At 46.8% G+C, this 14,097-nt stretch overlaps 1 protein-coding gene across 2 annotated transcripts; it reads right to left on the minus strand.

Moving 5' to 3' along the window:
* Positions 1–7,606: 7,606 nt before the first annotated feature.
* Positions 7,607–13,951, minus strand: LOC122368048 (U6 snRNA-associated Sm-like protein LSm4). Of its 2 annotated transcripts, none has more exons than XM_043341662.1 (5): positions 13,759–13,951; positions 9,958–9,999; positions 9,474–9,572; positions 8,301–8,475; positions 7,607–7,897 (listed from the first exon to the last, which is right to left on the minus strand). In XM_043341662.1, exons 1-5 carry the CDS (start codon positions 13,759–13,761, stop codon positions 7,803–7,805), a joined length of 414 nt encoding a protein of 137 aa, XP_043197597.1. In that variant the 5' UTR covers positions 13,762–13,951; the 3' UTR covers positions 7,607–7,802. The 2 variants fall into 2 exon arrangements, with proteins under 2 accessions (XP_043197597.1, XP_043197598.1); XM_043341663.1 differs by lacking the exon at positions 13,759–13,951 and adding an exon at positions 10,975–11,228.
* Positions 13,952–14,097: the final 146 nt, after the last annotated feature.

A 14,097-nucleotide genomic window follows, 5' to 3' on the forward strand; every position in this document is an offset into this window, starting at 1 on the left:
CATCCAATCAAGTTTCGATAAACCCGTTCATCATCAGCTCCTGCGGTTTCGAACACGCCTGTTAGGTGGTGCGGTAGACCGCGCCCAAAGCCAGGGCCCCGGTAACGTGAGGTAGCCGAGTCAGGGCAGCGTGCGCTGATCCAAGCCGGAGCCGCGCGTCCTCCCGGTGTCATGTGATAGCCTGGGGCTGCCCGCGGGGATGCGGTAGACCGCGCCCAAAGCTGCGGCCCCGGCTTGGGTCAGCGCACGCTGCCCCGACTCGGCTACCTCACGTTACAGGGGCCCTGGCTTTGGGCGCGGCTTCTGCTCATACTTTGTGGTGCGGTGGTGGTGCGTCGGGCTGCGCGCTCTGACTTCGGCCAAGAAAAATGCGTCAGCTGATCATTGTCATTTCTGCCACTTGCGTGTGGTGACATTGGGTCATAACTTATGAGACGGCTTTTTCATATCAATTATTTTACATAAAATCATATTTCAAACCATAAATAATGTTCGACAGGCAAATAAAAGAAACAATACCAATACAGGCTTACAGTTTAACCCTCGCCCGCACATGCCATTTTCCCATCCTAGAACGCACATGGGGGGGGGGGGTGGTTGCCACCCCCCCCCCGCGCCATTTCGTTCCTGTTGGAGATAGAGCTTAGCAGTAAAGACCAAAAAGATTCTTTGGGAAGAGACGAATCCAATGATACCCAGTTTTACCTTCTCAGGTCAGTCATTGACCTTCCAGGTCAGGTCAAACTAAAAAATGTTGCTGTTTTGGGTCACCGTTGGATATCAAGGGCGCTGCTTATCAAATACCGATGACGATGCTGTTTTCTGGTGCCAAGCCAGCTAGAACCTCTTTGTCACACTATCCGACCAGAATTTTGCTGCTGAGGTCATTTCAGGTCAAGTTAGGTCAAGGTCAATTATATGTGTTTGTATGTCTGTGTGTGTCTGTGTGTATACTGATGTGCGCACCGATTGTTTTTGGGTCCATATCACATGAAATCATGATCTGAGAAGCTTTTACCAAAAATGCAGTCAAAAAACTTCACAAAAAGTAAATTCAGCTTGCCTAAAACGCAATTATCTTAGATGACCTAGGTTGACCTTGACCCTGACCTTGACCCCTGTACATCGTCGAACAACATGTTCCATGATAGGTGGGAGGTAAGACTGGCAAAAAAGGCTGAAATCAGGGTGTCAAAAGCTCACAAGGCCCATGGCAAACGCAAGATGTTGAGAATTGGCCATTTGGGTCATGACATGACCTGAAAAACAAGGTCATATCTCCAAAACCAAAAATCACAGAAACTTGAAATTTTCAGTGGACATCAAGAAAGGATAGACGAGCAGCTATACGAAAAATTAGCCTTCTAGCTCTAAAAATGTTGAGTGCAGAGCAGAAAGACTGCCTGGGGGGGGGGGGGTGGCAACCACCACCCCCATGTGCGGGCGAGGGTTAAGGCTCGACATTGTGTTGTCTACGATTAGACAGCTGATAACTCATTCCCGTACGTCGTATGGTCGTAACACTATAATGACCTTTGCTTATTGTCACATGTGCGCCGCATTCGCGATTGTTGCCGACGCTTGGCCGACGCCTGTTTGCAGGTGAGCCCACTACAGTTGTTATACATATCGAAAAACCGATAAACTTTTAGGCGAAAAAGGCACTATTCCAGGCCCATTTTTGATTTTTTTTTGCGATATTAGGTAAAAACAGAAGCGTCTTATCCTAGGAAAAATAAAATGGGAAATCTTTCAAAGGTGGCACACTACCTTTAACCCGCGCCCCGCTGGGCTATTCACTATTCAGCAATACGCGCCCTGTTGGGGAGCGGGGGGGGGGGGGATTCTGCCCCCTATCTCACAATCAGTAGCGGCGGAACACCTTCAATTAAAGGGACTATCCCACCTTCTAAAATGTTGTTAAAACCAGTTAAATTGTGCCCGACTTTATAGATTGGATGACCAGGAACACGGTTCTGGCATTTATTTTTCATTAAACATCTTAGGCTTCCCATATTCCAAACACAAACTTTCAAATATGTGACGTCACAGCCCAAAATTACCTCCTTCCCCAGGCCACATTACTGTCATAAAGCTGATTCTTTTTACTCTGTAGGCACCACAACAAAGTTCAGACCAAGTTTTAAGCGATTTTTCAACGAACAAACCCATTTAAATCAGAGTGACTAAACGAGGTGACGTCACACTAACGGTCGCTCCATGTTGAAGATAGGGCCTTGGGCCGGATGATGTGCTTTGATTTGGAATTCGGTCAATCCATCTACTCGAAAACTGCTGTGCAAGTGTATTTTCGACATAGCCCACAAATGACCTTAGGTCATCGCATGACCTTGAGAGGTCAAATGAGTGTTGGGAAAGTAAGATTAGATGCTGGCGAGTCGATTGGTGCCATTTTTAGCGCTCTAGCTCTACTGGGTGGGCCACAATCTGCTGTGCAAATTTGGGCCACGTGACCTTTGCTGATCTCTGTAGGTCAAACGGCTAGGAGTGCCACCAAATGACTTGGACTGTGGATTGGGCATGTCATGGCCTACATTGTGTGCGAGTTTCATCTTGATCGGAGGTGTCCCGAATCTGGGCTGAATCCGGGCTGAATCTGGGCTGAATATGGGCTGTCTTGACGGACATCTTGTACAAGGCCCATTTTCAAATCAAGGGAACGAATTTCTTCAACACCAAGAGGCCGCGGGGGTTGCAACCTAGATAGATAGTGGTTTCTGAACCTCGCCGCAAACTTGGCTATCTCAACTCAAACCCCATGTTAAAGGTGGGATAGTCCCTTTAAGGGGGGGGGGGGCACTGCCGACTTTTGGTCCCATTCTTTCCATGCAACGCCCATAGGGCTAATGTTAAATACCAAAATCAAAGGGGGGCACGGTGCCCCGGTGCCCTCCCCGTTCCGCCGCCTATGCTCACAATTCTGGACCAATGGCCGTAGAAAGACGGGAAAACGGTACTCGAAAGCTCTCGACAAGAAGGACATTTGGAACCTTTTTTGACTAAGTAGGTCAGAGGTCAGGTCAAGGTCAGGTCGAGGATAAACAATTAAAGTTTCTACATTATCGGCTCTGGAGCAAAGTTACCGAAGAATGGACTGAGATTGATTACCCAAAACGTGTTCTTACGCTACCAAGACAAGGTGCGTTGCATACGATGTCATACAAATGTCAAGGTCAAGGTCAGATCAGGTCACCAAAAGCAATGTACAGAATAGGACATGTGCGACAGATGTTTTATGTGTCATTTTATTCATATATTTCATTGGGCATACTAAATTAGTGATGTGGACCATATTAAGATGAACTTCAGGTCAAGGTCAGGCCAAGTGAGATCAAGGTCAGGTCAATGATGTCAAATTTTGAAGTTGGTTGTTTAGACCCAAAAGGTGTCTAATTATCTGAGGCAGTTTTTCACGAAGAATCAAATGGTACCTACTGTTTTAGTTCCTGTACGAAGTCTACACTCTAGATCGTTTAATAAAAACATTTTTGGAAAATATGATGTGCCGTGACGTCATGGGAAATTGAAAAATTCGTACATTTTTGAACCGATTCTTCTACAAATTGGAATGTACATAGATGCACTGTAGGGTGACCGGTTTTGCAAAAAGTTTCGAAAAGTTCTGCTCCCCAGGTCTAATCTAACGTATTTGGGGGTGCTGATCCCGAATCCGGCGGAAAAAATATAAAATTCGAATTTTTTTTGACCGCCCCGGCTCTTTGAATATTTCCCGTTTTCTCAATTTTTGCATGTTTTTGAATAATATGATGAATGTAATGAAAAAATATGAACAATGTATCGCTAAATGCATGTACCAGTCGATTCGGCATACAGCGACGTCGAAATCGGCACGCCGCCTGCTTCACCGGCCTCGCAGGAAAGCATAAGGCTCGGAAGGTTTGCGTTAGTTACCCGATTCTCTCCATAGATGGCGCTGGCGTAGCCGCCCGCCGGCCGGTCGTTGCCGTGCCGTTTACAGCCCCGGCGGTCACTTGCGACCGTCGTGGTCGTTATGCTACGTCTATCAAAGCACGACAGAAATGTTCACTTCATTTTTATGTTACTTCAGACATATTTTAGACCTAATGTTGAATTGGATAAATGACTATCGTGATTGGCGAAATAGTGGAGTGCGCTCGGGAGCCATTTACAATAGCGAGGAACGTAGGTGGATTGATCTGAGTAACATATGACACTGCGTTCACTGTTGATATGAAGTTCATTCACACTATGTAGTCGGGTGACATGAGAACAATGTGACTAACATACCTTGTGTACGACACATGGATGAAGCTAATGCTACTTTTTCATTTTGTTTCGGTAGGCCCGTTTGTTCAGAGCGTAGCCGTCCTGTCGGTCTGCGCCTGTTACAGCTGTGACTGATTCGGTGGTCAGCTTTACAGCCCTTTCGGTGGATTGGGTATGGCAGGGGGCCCCCGTTTTAAGGGGAGTCTGTAGAAAGTCGCGCAACTCATCCTCGCTCATGTGTCGTACACAAGGGGGCTCAATGTCTCGGCCCTCGTCAACCGCTCGATGCATGTTAACCAGTTCCATATAGTTGTTCGCTTGAACGTTAATTTCCGGCAGCCGGAAGTGCCGAATGGGCTGCTGCTGTGGCGGTGGGGGTGGCAGCTTTGGCGGCGGTCGTGGCGGCGGTGCCGGCGGTGGTGGTGGTGGTGGTGGTGGTGATGGCCGACGCCGTTTCAGACGCCGCTGCTGCTGTTGTGGCGGCGGCGGGAACGGCGGCTGCTCCTGTCGCTGCCTTTTTTGACGAATGCTCTGGATTATGCGGACTGCATCTGCCCTAATGCCATGCCCCCGCCACAGCAGAAGCAGGGGCGACAGAGACGGCGGCCATCGCCACCACCACCACCACCACCACCACCACCACCACCACCACCACCACCACCGCCACGACCGCCGCCAAAGCTGCCACCCCCACCGCCACAGCAGCAGCACATTCGGCACAAGTCCGGCTGCCGGAAATTAACGTTCAAGCGAACAACTATATGGAACTGGTTAACGTGCAGCGAGCGGTTGACGAGGGCCGAGACATTGAGCCCCCTTGTGTACGACACATGAGCGAGGATGAGTTGCGCGACTTTCTACAGACTCCCCTTAAAACGGGGGCCCCCTGCCATACCCAATCCACCGAAAGGGCTGTAAAGCTGACCACCGAATCAGTCACAGCTGTAACAGGCGCAGACTGACAGGACGGCTACGCTCTGAACAAACGGGCCTACCGAAACAAAATGAAAAAGTAGCATTAGCTTCATCCATGTGTCGTACACAAGGTATGTTAGTCACTTTGTTCTCATGTCACCCGACTACATAGTGTGAATAAACTTCATATCAACAGTGAACGCAGTGTCATATGTTACTCAGATCAATCCACCTACGTTCCTCGCTATTGTAAATGGCTCCCGAGCGCACTCCACTATTTCGCCAATCACGATAGTCATTTATCCAATTCAACATTAGGTCTAAAATATGTCTGAAGTAACATAAAAATGAAGTGAACATTTCTGTCGTGCTTTGATAGACGTAGCATAACGACCACGACGGTCGCAAGTGACCGCCGGGGCTGTAAACGGCACGGCAACGACCGGCCGGCGGGCGGCTACGCCAGCGCCATCTATGGAGAGAATCGGGTAACTAACGCAAACCTTCCGAGCCTTATGCTTTCCTGCGAGGCCGGTGAAGCAGGCGGCGTGCCGATTTCGACGTCGCTGTATGCCGAATCGACTGGTACATGCATTTAGCGATACATTGTTCATATTTTTTCATTACATTCATCATATTATTCAAAAACATGCAAAAATTGAGAAAACGGGAAATATTCAAAGAGCCGGGGCGGTCAAAAAAAATTCGAATTTTATATTTTTTCCGCCGGATTCGGGATCAGCACCCCCAAATACGTTGGATTAGACCTGGGGAGCAAAACTTTTCGAAACTTCTTGCAAAACCGGTCACCCTATAGATGCAGACACTACTTCTGTAACATATATTCCGTTTTTTTTTTCTCGATAAACTCAAAATTTTGGATTTTATAATGATTTCCCTCAAATCGAGAAATTCGAGAAAAAAATGTGCCAAAATACATTTTTTTTCTTTAAAAACTAAAGATGTTAGAGACGTTTGAAGTTCTGTAGTCTATGAAGCGAAATAGATGTCCAATTCATGTAGGTATGGTAAGGTAAGGTACTGATAGTTTGATGTCGCTGGCTTGACGCGCTTAGAAGTTATTGACGAAAAACGGGAAGGGGGCAGATTCTGCCCCCCCCCCCCCGCGGGGCGCAGGCCTGCGATAACGGGGTAGGACCACCATGATAAGGAGGCAGGACGGAACCCTAAGGTTATCAAGAAAACGAATCACTTGCGTAAACAGCGACGGATACCGACGAAACTTTCATTTTCCTAGAGTTATTTAGGTTTAAACGTACCCTGGAAGTTTAATGACCCCGAATTTCATGACCTTTGACCTGTGACCAGTTTCTACTTTCTCGAGACTACGCCAGGCAAGAATCGAGATTCGGCGTATATCAGCGCATATTATCGGTGCCTTTTCAGACTTTCTGTCATTAGAAACGTGCTAATATATGAATTGTTTGTCTCATATCTTATGGCGACTGGCGGGTCACTTGAGTGTCAAGTTCACTTGAAAGTCAGTCAGGTCAAGGTCATTGATCTTAGATGACCCTGGTTGACTTTTTAATTTCAAGACTTTGTAGACAAGTTTTTGGACTGATTTCGAATGTAGCACACCTCTGAATATCTAATAACTGGTTTTAGTGTCTATGCTACATGTTGCAAAGCTGTCAGTGGCGGTTCACTCCTACTATGGATAGCCGGCGGGACGCCTTGTGGCAGACCTGACCGGACTCGACTCGACCCTACCCTAGCTAACCGAAATACATGCATCTTTGAACAAAACAATTCCGAAATTCGACATCAAGACTTCGAAAAAAGTATAAAAATCAAAACCTCATTTCAGGAGCTAAAAGGAGCCCCCAAACCTTATTGACCTGAACTGAATGCTCAACCAGTGACCAAGAACCTTGGGTATAATCGGCTTCCTCTAGTCACGGGCAACAAGCTATACAAGCTGCAATAGTTTCCTTTTCACGACGTTTTACCTCGATCAGAGGCCGAATGGTTGGGTAGTCCAATTGACCCACATCCCCTTTACGTTAGCAGCTTCGAAAACGCCAGTACGGTCGAGAGTCAAATGACTGTGCACATACTTGCGCCTCTAGCCAAGGAATACCGTACTTTAGCTAGATAGATGTCGCTCCTGCTCCCGCCGCCTTCTTACTAGCTCAGTAACAGAGTAACCCACGCGCTGGGATGAGTGAATCTCAAAGTTCAAGCAACAGCGCTGGCGCATGTAATTTAACAGACTGTGCACTCGCAGATAAATGCCCGTTTTCTATTCCTTCATCGCTCCGAGACCTCCGATTAACACTCTAAAACGACAGTATCGGATAGTGGGCGGGGAAAAGACTTGTCCTTTACAGTGTTGTTTACAACTTCCAACCCTTCACTTTGGTCTTAATATGAGCGCTTTCAGTCCCCAAAACCGCTATCGCGCCAGCGTGCTTTGTATTATCACGTCACTGGCTCTGAGTAGGTACACAGTATGAATGAGGCATGACCCTGCGATCACATACACTGCTACACAACATGACACATGATATCACCGGCCGGCGGAGGGCCGGGGTGACTCCAACAGTGAGAGCGGGCTGACCTGGGGCTCAGGATGAGGACGGTGCCGGGACGGGTTAGTTGCGGTGACCACCGCGGCCGCCGCCCCAGCCCCCGTCACCGCCGCCTCTGCCGCCGCCGCCGCGGCCACCGCGGCCCCTGCCGCCGAAACCTGCCAGGTGGAGAGAGAATCAGTCAGCGACCGCAGCCTGGTAGACCTGTCAAAGACACACTGCTTTGGAACACGATTGCCTACTAAGGAAGCTACGGTTCAACTGAAGTATAACGGCTATATAAAGGAACGATTAATTGTAAAAAAAAAAACTACAGGTCACTTCTCAGCTAGTACCCTGTAACTCGGGTAGTGACTTGGTAGTGACCTGCAACTAGTGACTCAGCAAACAGGTAATAAACACGCACACGCTAACACAAAACAAAACGTGAAGCAAAAACATCTTACGTTTCACGACATTGCAGACGCCACTCGGCCCCAATCTACCATATCATTATCAATAACCTACTTCAACACGTTCTAATCCAAGCCACCCGTCAAACTTTGGTCAGTCCCAACTCACCTCCGCGCTGCCCCCGGCCCCGCTGGCCGCCGCGACCCTTGCCGTCGCCCCGACCGCGACCTTTGCCGACCACCTCCTCTTTGACCAGGTCAATGACCTCGTCCGGAATACGCAGGTACTTGATGGTCGAGCCCCGCACGTAGCACTCGGGCATCCTCCAGAACTTGTCACCGTCCTGGAGGCGATGGGGAGCCGGTGTAAGGTGGCAGCAAATGTGACGGTGGATAAATAACAAAATTGAACAAAACTGTGGGAGTGAGGGGAGGGGAGCGGAGGGGAGGGGAGGGGAAGGGAGGAAAGGAGGATTTCGAGTTTGACCTTAGTTCGATATTAAAGGAAATAGTTCACTTTCACGAAATTATTTTTTTTGCAACGATTTATGATTTTTTATGTTCAAAATAATCAGCAAAGAAAATAAAACCTTTTTATAACAAAATATTTTTTTTTCTATATTTTGATATAGGAAGAACTTTTCAGTTTCTGTAAGGCACACGCGATCCAGTATGAAAAGAGCATGGGTCCCGAAAATTCTTCAGAAACAGAGAAATTATCGCAGCCACCGGCATTTGGGCGATCTGCTCGATCTGATAATGTTCCCCTGAATGTCCTAATTGATCAGTACGAGAATTTCTCTAGAGTTCTCGTAGATAATTTCTCTAGTTTCTGAAGAATTTTCGGGACCCATGCTCTTTTCATACTGGATGGAAATATATGCAAGGCACACATCCTCAACGCAAGACACCTTTTTCGGGACGAGAAATAGAATATCTTTGCCTAGGGTGATCGTTGGGCTGTAAAAGCTCCTGATTTATGCTCGTCTCAGCCCAAGCTACGGAACTGCTATTCCAGTTCAAAACCCATGTTAAAAAGTGAACTATTTCCTTTAAAGGGGGAGGTGGTTTTGAAGCGAAAAGAAGAAGAGGGAGAGAAAGAGAGAGAGAGAGAGAGAGAGAGAGAGAGAGGTGGAGAGAGAGAGAGAGGGAGAGAGAAAGAGAGAGAGAGAGAGAGAGAGAGAGAGAGAGGGAGAGAGAGAAAGAGAGAGAGAGAGAGAGAGAGAGAGAGAGAGAGAGAGAGAGAGAGAGAGAGAGAGAGAGAGAGAGAGAGAGAGAGAGAGAGAGAGAGAGAGAGAGAGAGAGAGAGAGAGAGAGAGAGAGAGAGAGGAGTCATTCTCACCCTTGATGTGCAGATGACCTCTCTCATGTTGATGTTCATCCAGTTGTCACAGCTCACCAGGTGACCGTTGTACGTTTCACCATTTTTCAGCTCTACCAGCTGCAAAACACAACAGACATGTCAATGAGATGATACTTCTGGCAGAATAATAATATTAATAATAGTAGTAATAATAATAATAATAATAATAATAATAATAATAATAATAATAATAATAATAATAATAATAATAATAATAATAATAATGATAATGTTCATGATGCAAAAATACTGTAAGGAGTAGAATGTTAATACTATAAGATATTCAATGATTTGATTAAAAATAATCCCAATTAGCTTAATAAAATTTGCTTACAGTAACCTAACTAACTCTTTTACCTGAATAATGCAATAAACTCTGAGTGTAATGTGGCACTGATAGATATATTGCTTGATATTGATATTATATATCAATTTAAAAGAAAAGAGCAAAACCAACACTCACCATAGGATGGCTTTGGGCCGTTCTCAGCAAAGAGAGTGGCAACTGTAACAAATAAGTTGGCTTAATTAGACAGCAGGTAGGTACCTAATAAAAGGTGATAGGCCGGAACGTCTCTTTCTAAAATTTCATTATCATCCCCACTATCTAATCTGGTAGGTACCCAACAAATGTCTGCTTGATGCCCACACCTGAGTTTAGCAGGTAGGTACGTACAGCCCACCGCTAAAGTAATGTAGGATTTTACCAATCTCAACGGTTGGCTTTGACTGGCGATTGTTTAATGCGGAGTGATCGAAAAGAAGATGTCAATAGCTAAAGTTGCAGCTGCAAGGGTGACGATACATATAAGCTACATTCAAAGTTTCATTGTAGTCTGGTTAATCGTTCCTAAGCTTCAGAAGCAGAACATACCCATGACTGAAACCCCACATTACTTCTGCTGTGGACTGTACCTATTAGGTAGGATGGGTAGGTACAGCCCACCGCTAAAGTAATGTAGGGTTTTACCAATCTCAACGGTTGGCTTTGACTGGCGATTGTTTAATGCGGAGTGATCGAAAAGAAGATGTCAATAGCTAAAGTTGCAGCTGCAAGGGTGACGATACATATAAGTTACATTCAAAGTTTCATTGTAGTCTGGCTAATCGTTCCTAAGCTTCAGAAGCAGAACATACCCAATCCCATGACTGAAACCACACATTACTTCTGCTGTGGACTGTACTTGCCACCAGGTCCAGTATGTACATAGGTACCAAGGGGCACGGAAACTGCTTTCAGACTGGGGGGCACACCATAATAGGGATCAACCTGGGGTACCCCCAAATCTAGTTTTCTCACTGGTTTTAGGCCACTTATTTCTCATCCCTTGACTTTTTCAACAGAGAACGAAAACATTTGCATTAAGTGTGGTATTCCATCTCAAAGTTGTGGGGCACTGCCCCCACGGCACCAGAGTTGGGGGGGGGGGGAAGCTGCCCCCACTGCCCCCCCCCCCCGTTCCCGCACTTGTGTAAGTACCTTCTTATGACTTATATTGCCAGATCAGGCAAGAGCATGGTATAATGGGCCTGTTTCAGCGCCTCCAGTAGAAATTCTTGACTGGAGGCTCTACCAGAGGTTTCACTGGAGGCGCTGGATCGCAATCTGGAGATTTCTGGAGATTGGCGTCATAGATACCAAAAGAATGACGATTGTTCTCTCTTGAAACGCAAAATTTGTTTTCGATTTTAGTAAAAAAGATTAACAAAATTATAGCAATTTAATTTTCTTTACATTCAAGTTGTAAAATTCTCAGTCAAAAGTTCTTTGCTTACATTCGTGATTGTCACATGTGCTCCATAATTGTAGACCAGAGCCTCCCATTGACCTCTATAGTAACCTAGACGGCCTACTCCCACGCCGCAATCGTTCCCGCATGGGGGCGCAGTGGCGCCACCTGCAAGTGGTCAGAAGTTCCCGGCCCCTGTAGACGGTCTATGTTAAGTGGGTAACTTTTGAAGTTGATTTTTGTGAAAGATACAGCCTGCGGATGGCTGAAAAGGATTGTTATATAACTGAACATGCTTTCTTGAGGTGTGATGTGCTCGATTGCCAACAGGATGGCTCGAGCCATGCAATAAAGTGCATTATTTCAGATGACCCGGACGCTGGCAGTACAAAGCATATCGAAACGTGGAGAGCCTCCCTGCCGTAGGTAAGGCCATGCAGGACCAGGAACGTACCTACTTCCTACTCAGGTGGCAAAAGATGATCATTCCAGATCGATGGTGATCTATGTAAGCCAGGGGTCGGCAACCTACGGCCCGCGGGCTGGATTCGGCCCGCAACCATTTGACGTTCGGCTCGCGTCTGGTAACAGCAACTAACATTGCGTTCCGGCCCTCGGTACCTTCATAAATCGATTTTATTTTCCGTACACCAGTCTATTAATTACGCTGTCATATTTCTCAATTTTGCGTGTGACTGTAGCAAATTGCAGCCATGCCATGCTCCGGCCCGCCGGCTGCTTCCGAATCGCTTACCTATCTGGCCCGCACCAAAAAAAGGTTGCCGACCCCCGATATACGAGTAAGCACTGGCAGACTATCAGATATGGAATTGCAAGTAGACGAAAGGCAGCCGATTATACCTGATTTTAAGGTCCTAGGTCATTGGGTGACCTGACCTGGAAGGTCACCCACCCAAAGTCGGGAAAATCGGGACCTGTTAAAACGTTGTAAAGTGTGGCTGCTACGGGGTTTATCGGGCTGCTGATCACGAATATCAAGTTAGTTTTGATTACAGATGATGCCTTGATGCATTTATAAGGCCAGGTTGGGTCAGGTCAGGTCAAGTCAACCAGTAGGGGTCCTGCCGGGTAGGTATTCGTAGTAGGTGTCAATCGCCTCTAACAGCTTCGTAACATGTTACGAAGCCACCAAAACTACTTCGTGAATGCTCAAATGGTTGCTAAATTCGAAGTTAGCTCCAAAAACTAGCCTACAAACATGTAAAACTCGAAAAAGTGAACCGAGGTCATCAAACTAGGTCGATGACCTGACCTGACCTTTCCTTCAAGTGACCTTGACACCCACCCTAATGCACGGGAGCAGCATCATATCACATGCTTGAACGCTTGAAACCACGAAAAGACTGCTAACGCGCGGTTAATGCCAGCCATGTGCCGAATTGCGATTCCGGCCAAACATGGTCTTGAAAAGTAGGTCACAGGTCAAAGGTCATTTGGCTCAAGGTCATGACACTTTCAGGGTAGGTGTATAATTGATTATCGCGAGGGTGCTGAAAGTTTCGTCGTGATCGGACGCTTTTTACGCGAGTTATTCGCGAAAAACTGAGGTAGGGTCCGTTTGACCCCCCCCCCCCCCTACGGGCGAGGGTAATACTTTCGCCCGAATAGGGCGGGGGTCGAACGGAGCCCTCCCCTTCGGTAGCTAATTGATCATCTTTTGCCACCTGAGTAGGAAGTAGGTACGAATTCCTGGTCCTGCATGGCCTTACCTACGGCAGGGAGGCTCTCTACGTTTCGATATGCTTTGTACTGCCAGCGTCCGGGTCATCTGAAATAATGCACTTTATTGCATGGCTCGAGCCATCCTGTTGGCAATCGAGCACATCACACCTCAAGAAAGCATGTTCAGTTACATAACAATCCTTTTCAGCCATCCACAGGCTGTATCTTTCACAAAAATCAACTTCAAAAGTTACCCACTTAACATAGACCGTCTACAGGGGCCGGGAACTTCTGACCACTTGCAGGTGGCGCCACTGCGCCCCCATGCGGTAACGATTCCGTGCCGGCCGCGGCGCGGCAGTGGGCCGTCTAGGTTACTATAGAGGTCAATGGAGCCTCCAGAGAAATTTGGACCTCCCAACTCTCTGGAGGCTACTGGAGGTTTCTGGAGCTTTGGCGAGAGCTTTCTGGAGCTTTCTGGAGGCGCTGGAACGCTCTCTGGAGGATTCTAGAGCTTTCTGGAGGTTTTGGAGGTTTCTGGAGGCGCTGGAACAGGCCCATAAAATCTTCTGAAGGTTAACGAACTCGGCGAAAGGTAGAAAATAGGGACGACGGTGAAAACAGGGCGCCTGGGGCGATTTGATCAAGGTTCGTTAAATTTACAGGTGACGTTTGGCATATAGAAGGCCCATAGAGCGGGAGGAGTTCCAAATATCACGTGACTAATATGCCCTCCGGCGCCCTGTTTTCACCGGCGTCCGAAAATAGGACAAGCTCCAGAAACTTTGCATCGTTGTACTATAGCAATATTGCCTGAGAAGACAAAAAAAAAGAAGAAAGTCATCACTTACCATGACTAATAAAACTAATGTGCTTCAAAGCTAAACCTCAATAAGAATGCCCAGCAATGTTATTGGCAGCGCTTATCTGCAATTCGTCTTTATTATTCTATTTTTCCAATAAACTCAATACACCACAACAACTTCATCAATATAAATATGAATATGCGATGTGCAAACCAAACGTTTACGCCGTTTACGCTAATGGCCATATCACACCGATCACACCGTATTTCTTGATGGAGCAAGAGCTTCCAAATGCTTCTTTTTATGATAAGACAAATTTAGGCTAAAATGAAACATGCATTTGACACATTTGAAACAACAATTCAGTTCTGTTGACTGTTCACA

This window comes from Amphibalanus amphitrite, unplaced genomic scaffold, assembly GCF_019059575.1.
Source record: "Amphibalanus amphitrite isolate SeventyFive unplaced genomic scaffold, NRLGWU_Aamphi_draft 000917F_arrow, whole genome shotgun sequence".
NCBI lineage: Eukaryota > Metazoa > Arthropoda > Thecostraca > Balanomorpha > Balanidae > Amphibalanus > Amphibalanus amphitrite.

What these genes read in the sequence shown, in the direction of transcription:
- LOC122368048 (XM_043341662.1), bottom strand. An exon ending in AGGTCATCTGCACATCAAGG is followed by an intron (nt 8,476 to 9,473) that starts GTGAGAATGACT and finishes CATCGCCTCCAG; the next exon opens with GACGGTGACAAGTTCTGGAG. An exon ending in GGGCCGGGGGCAGCGCGGAG is followed by an intron (nt 7,898 to 8,300) that starts GTGAGTTGGGAC and finishes TCCACCTGGCAG; the next exon opens with GTTTCGGCGGCAGGGGCCGC.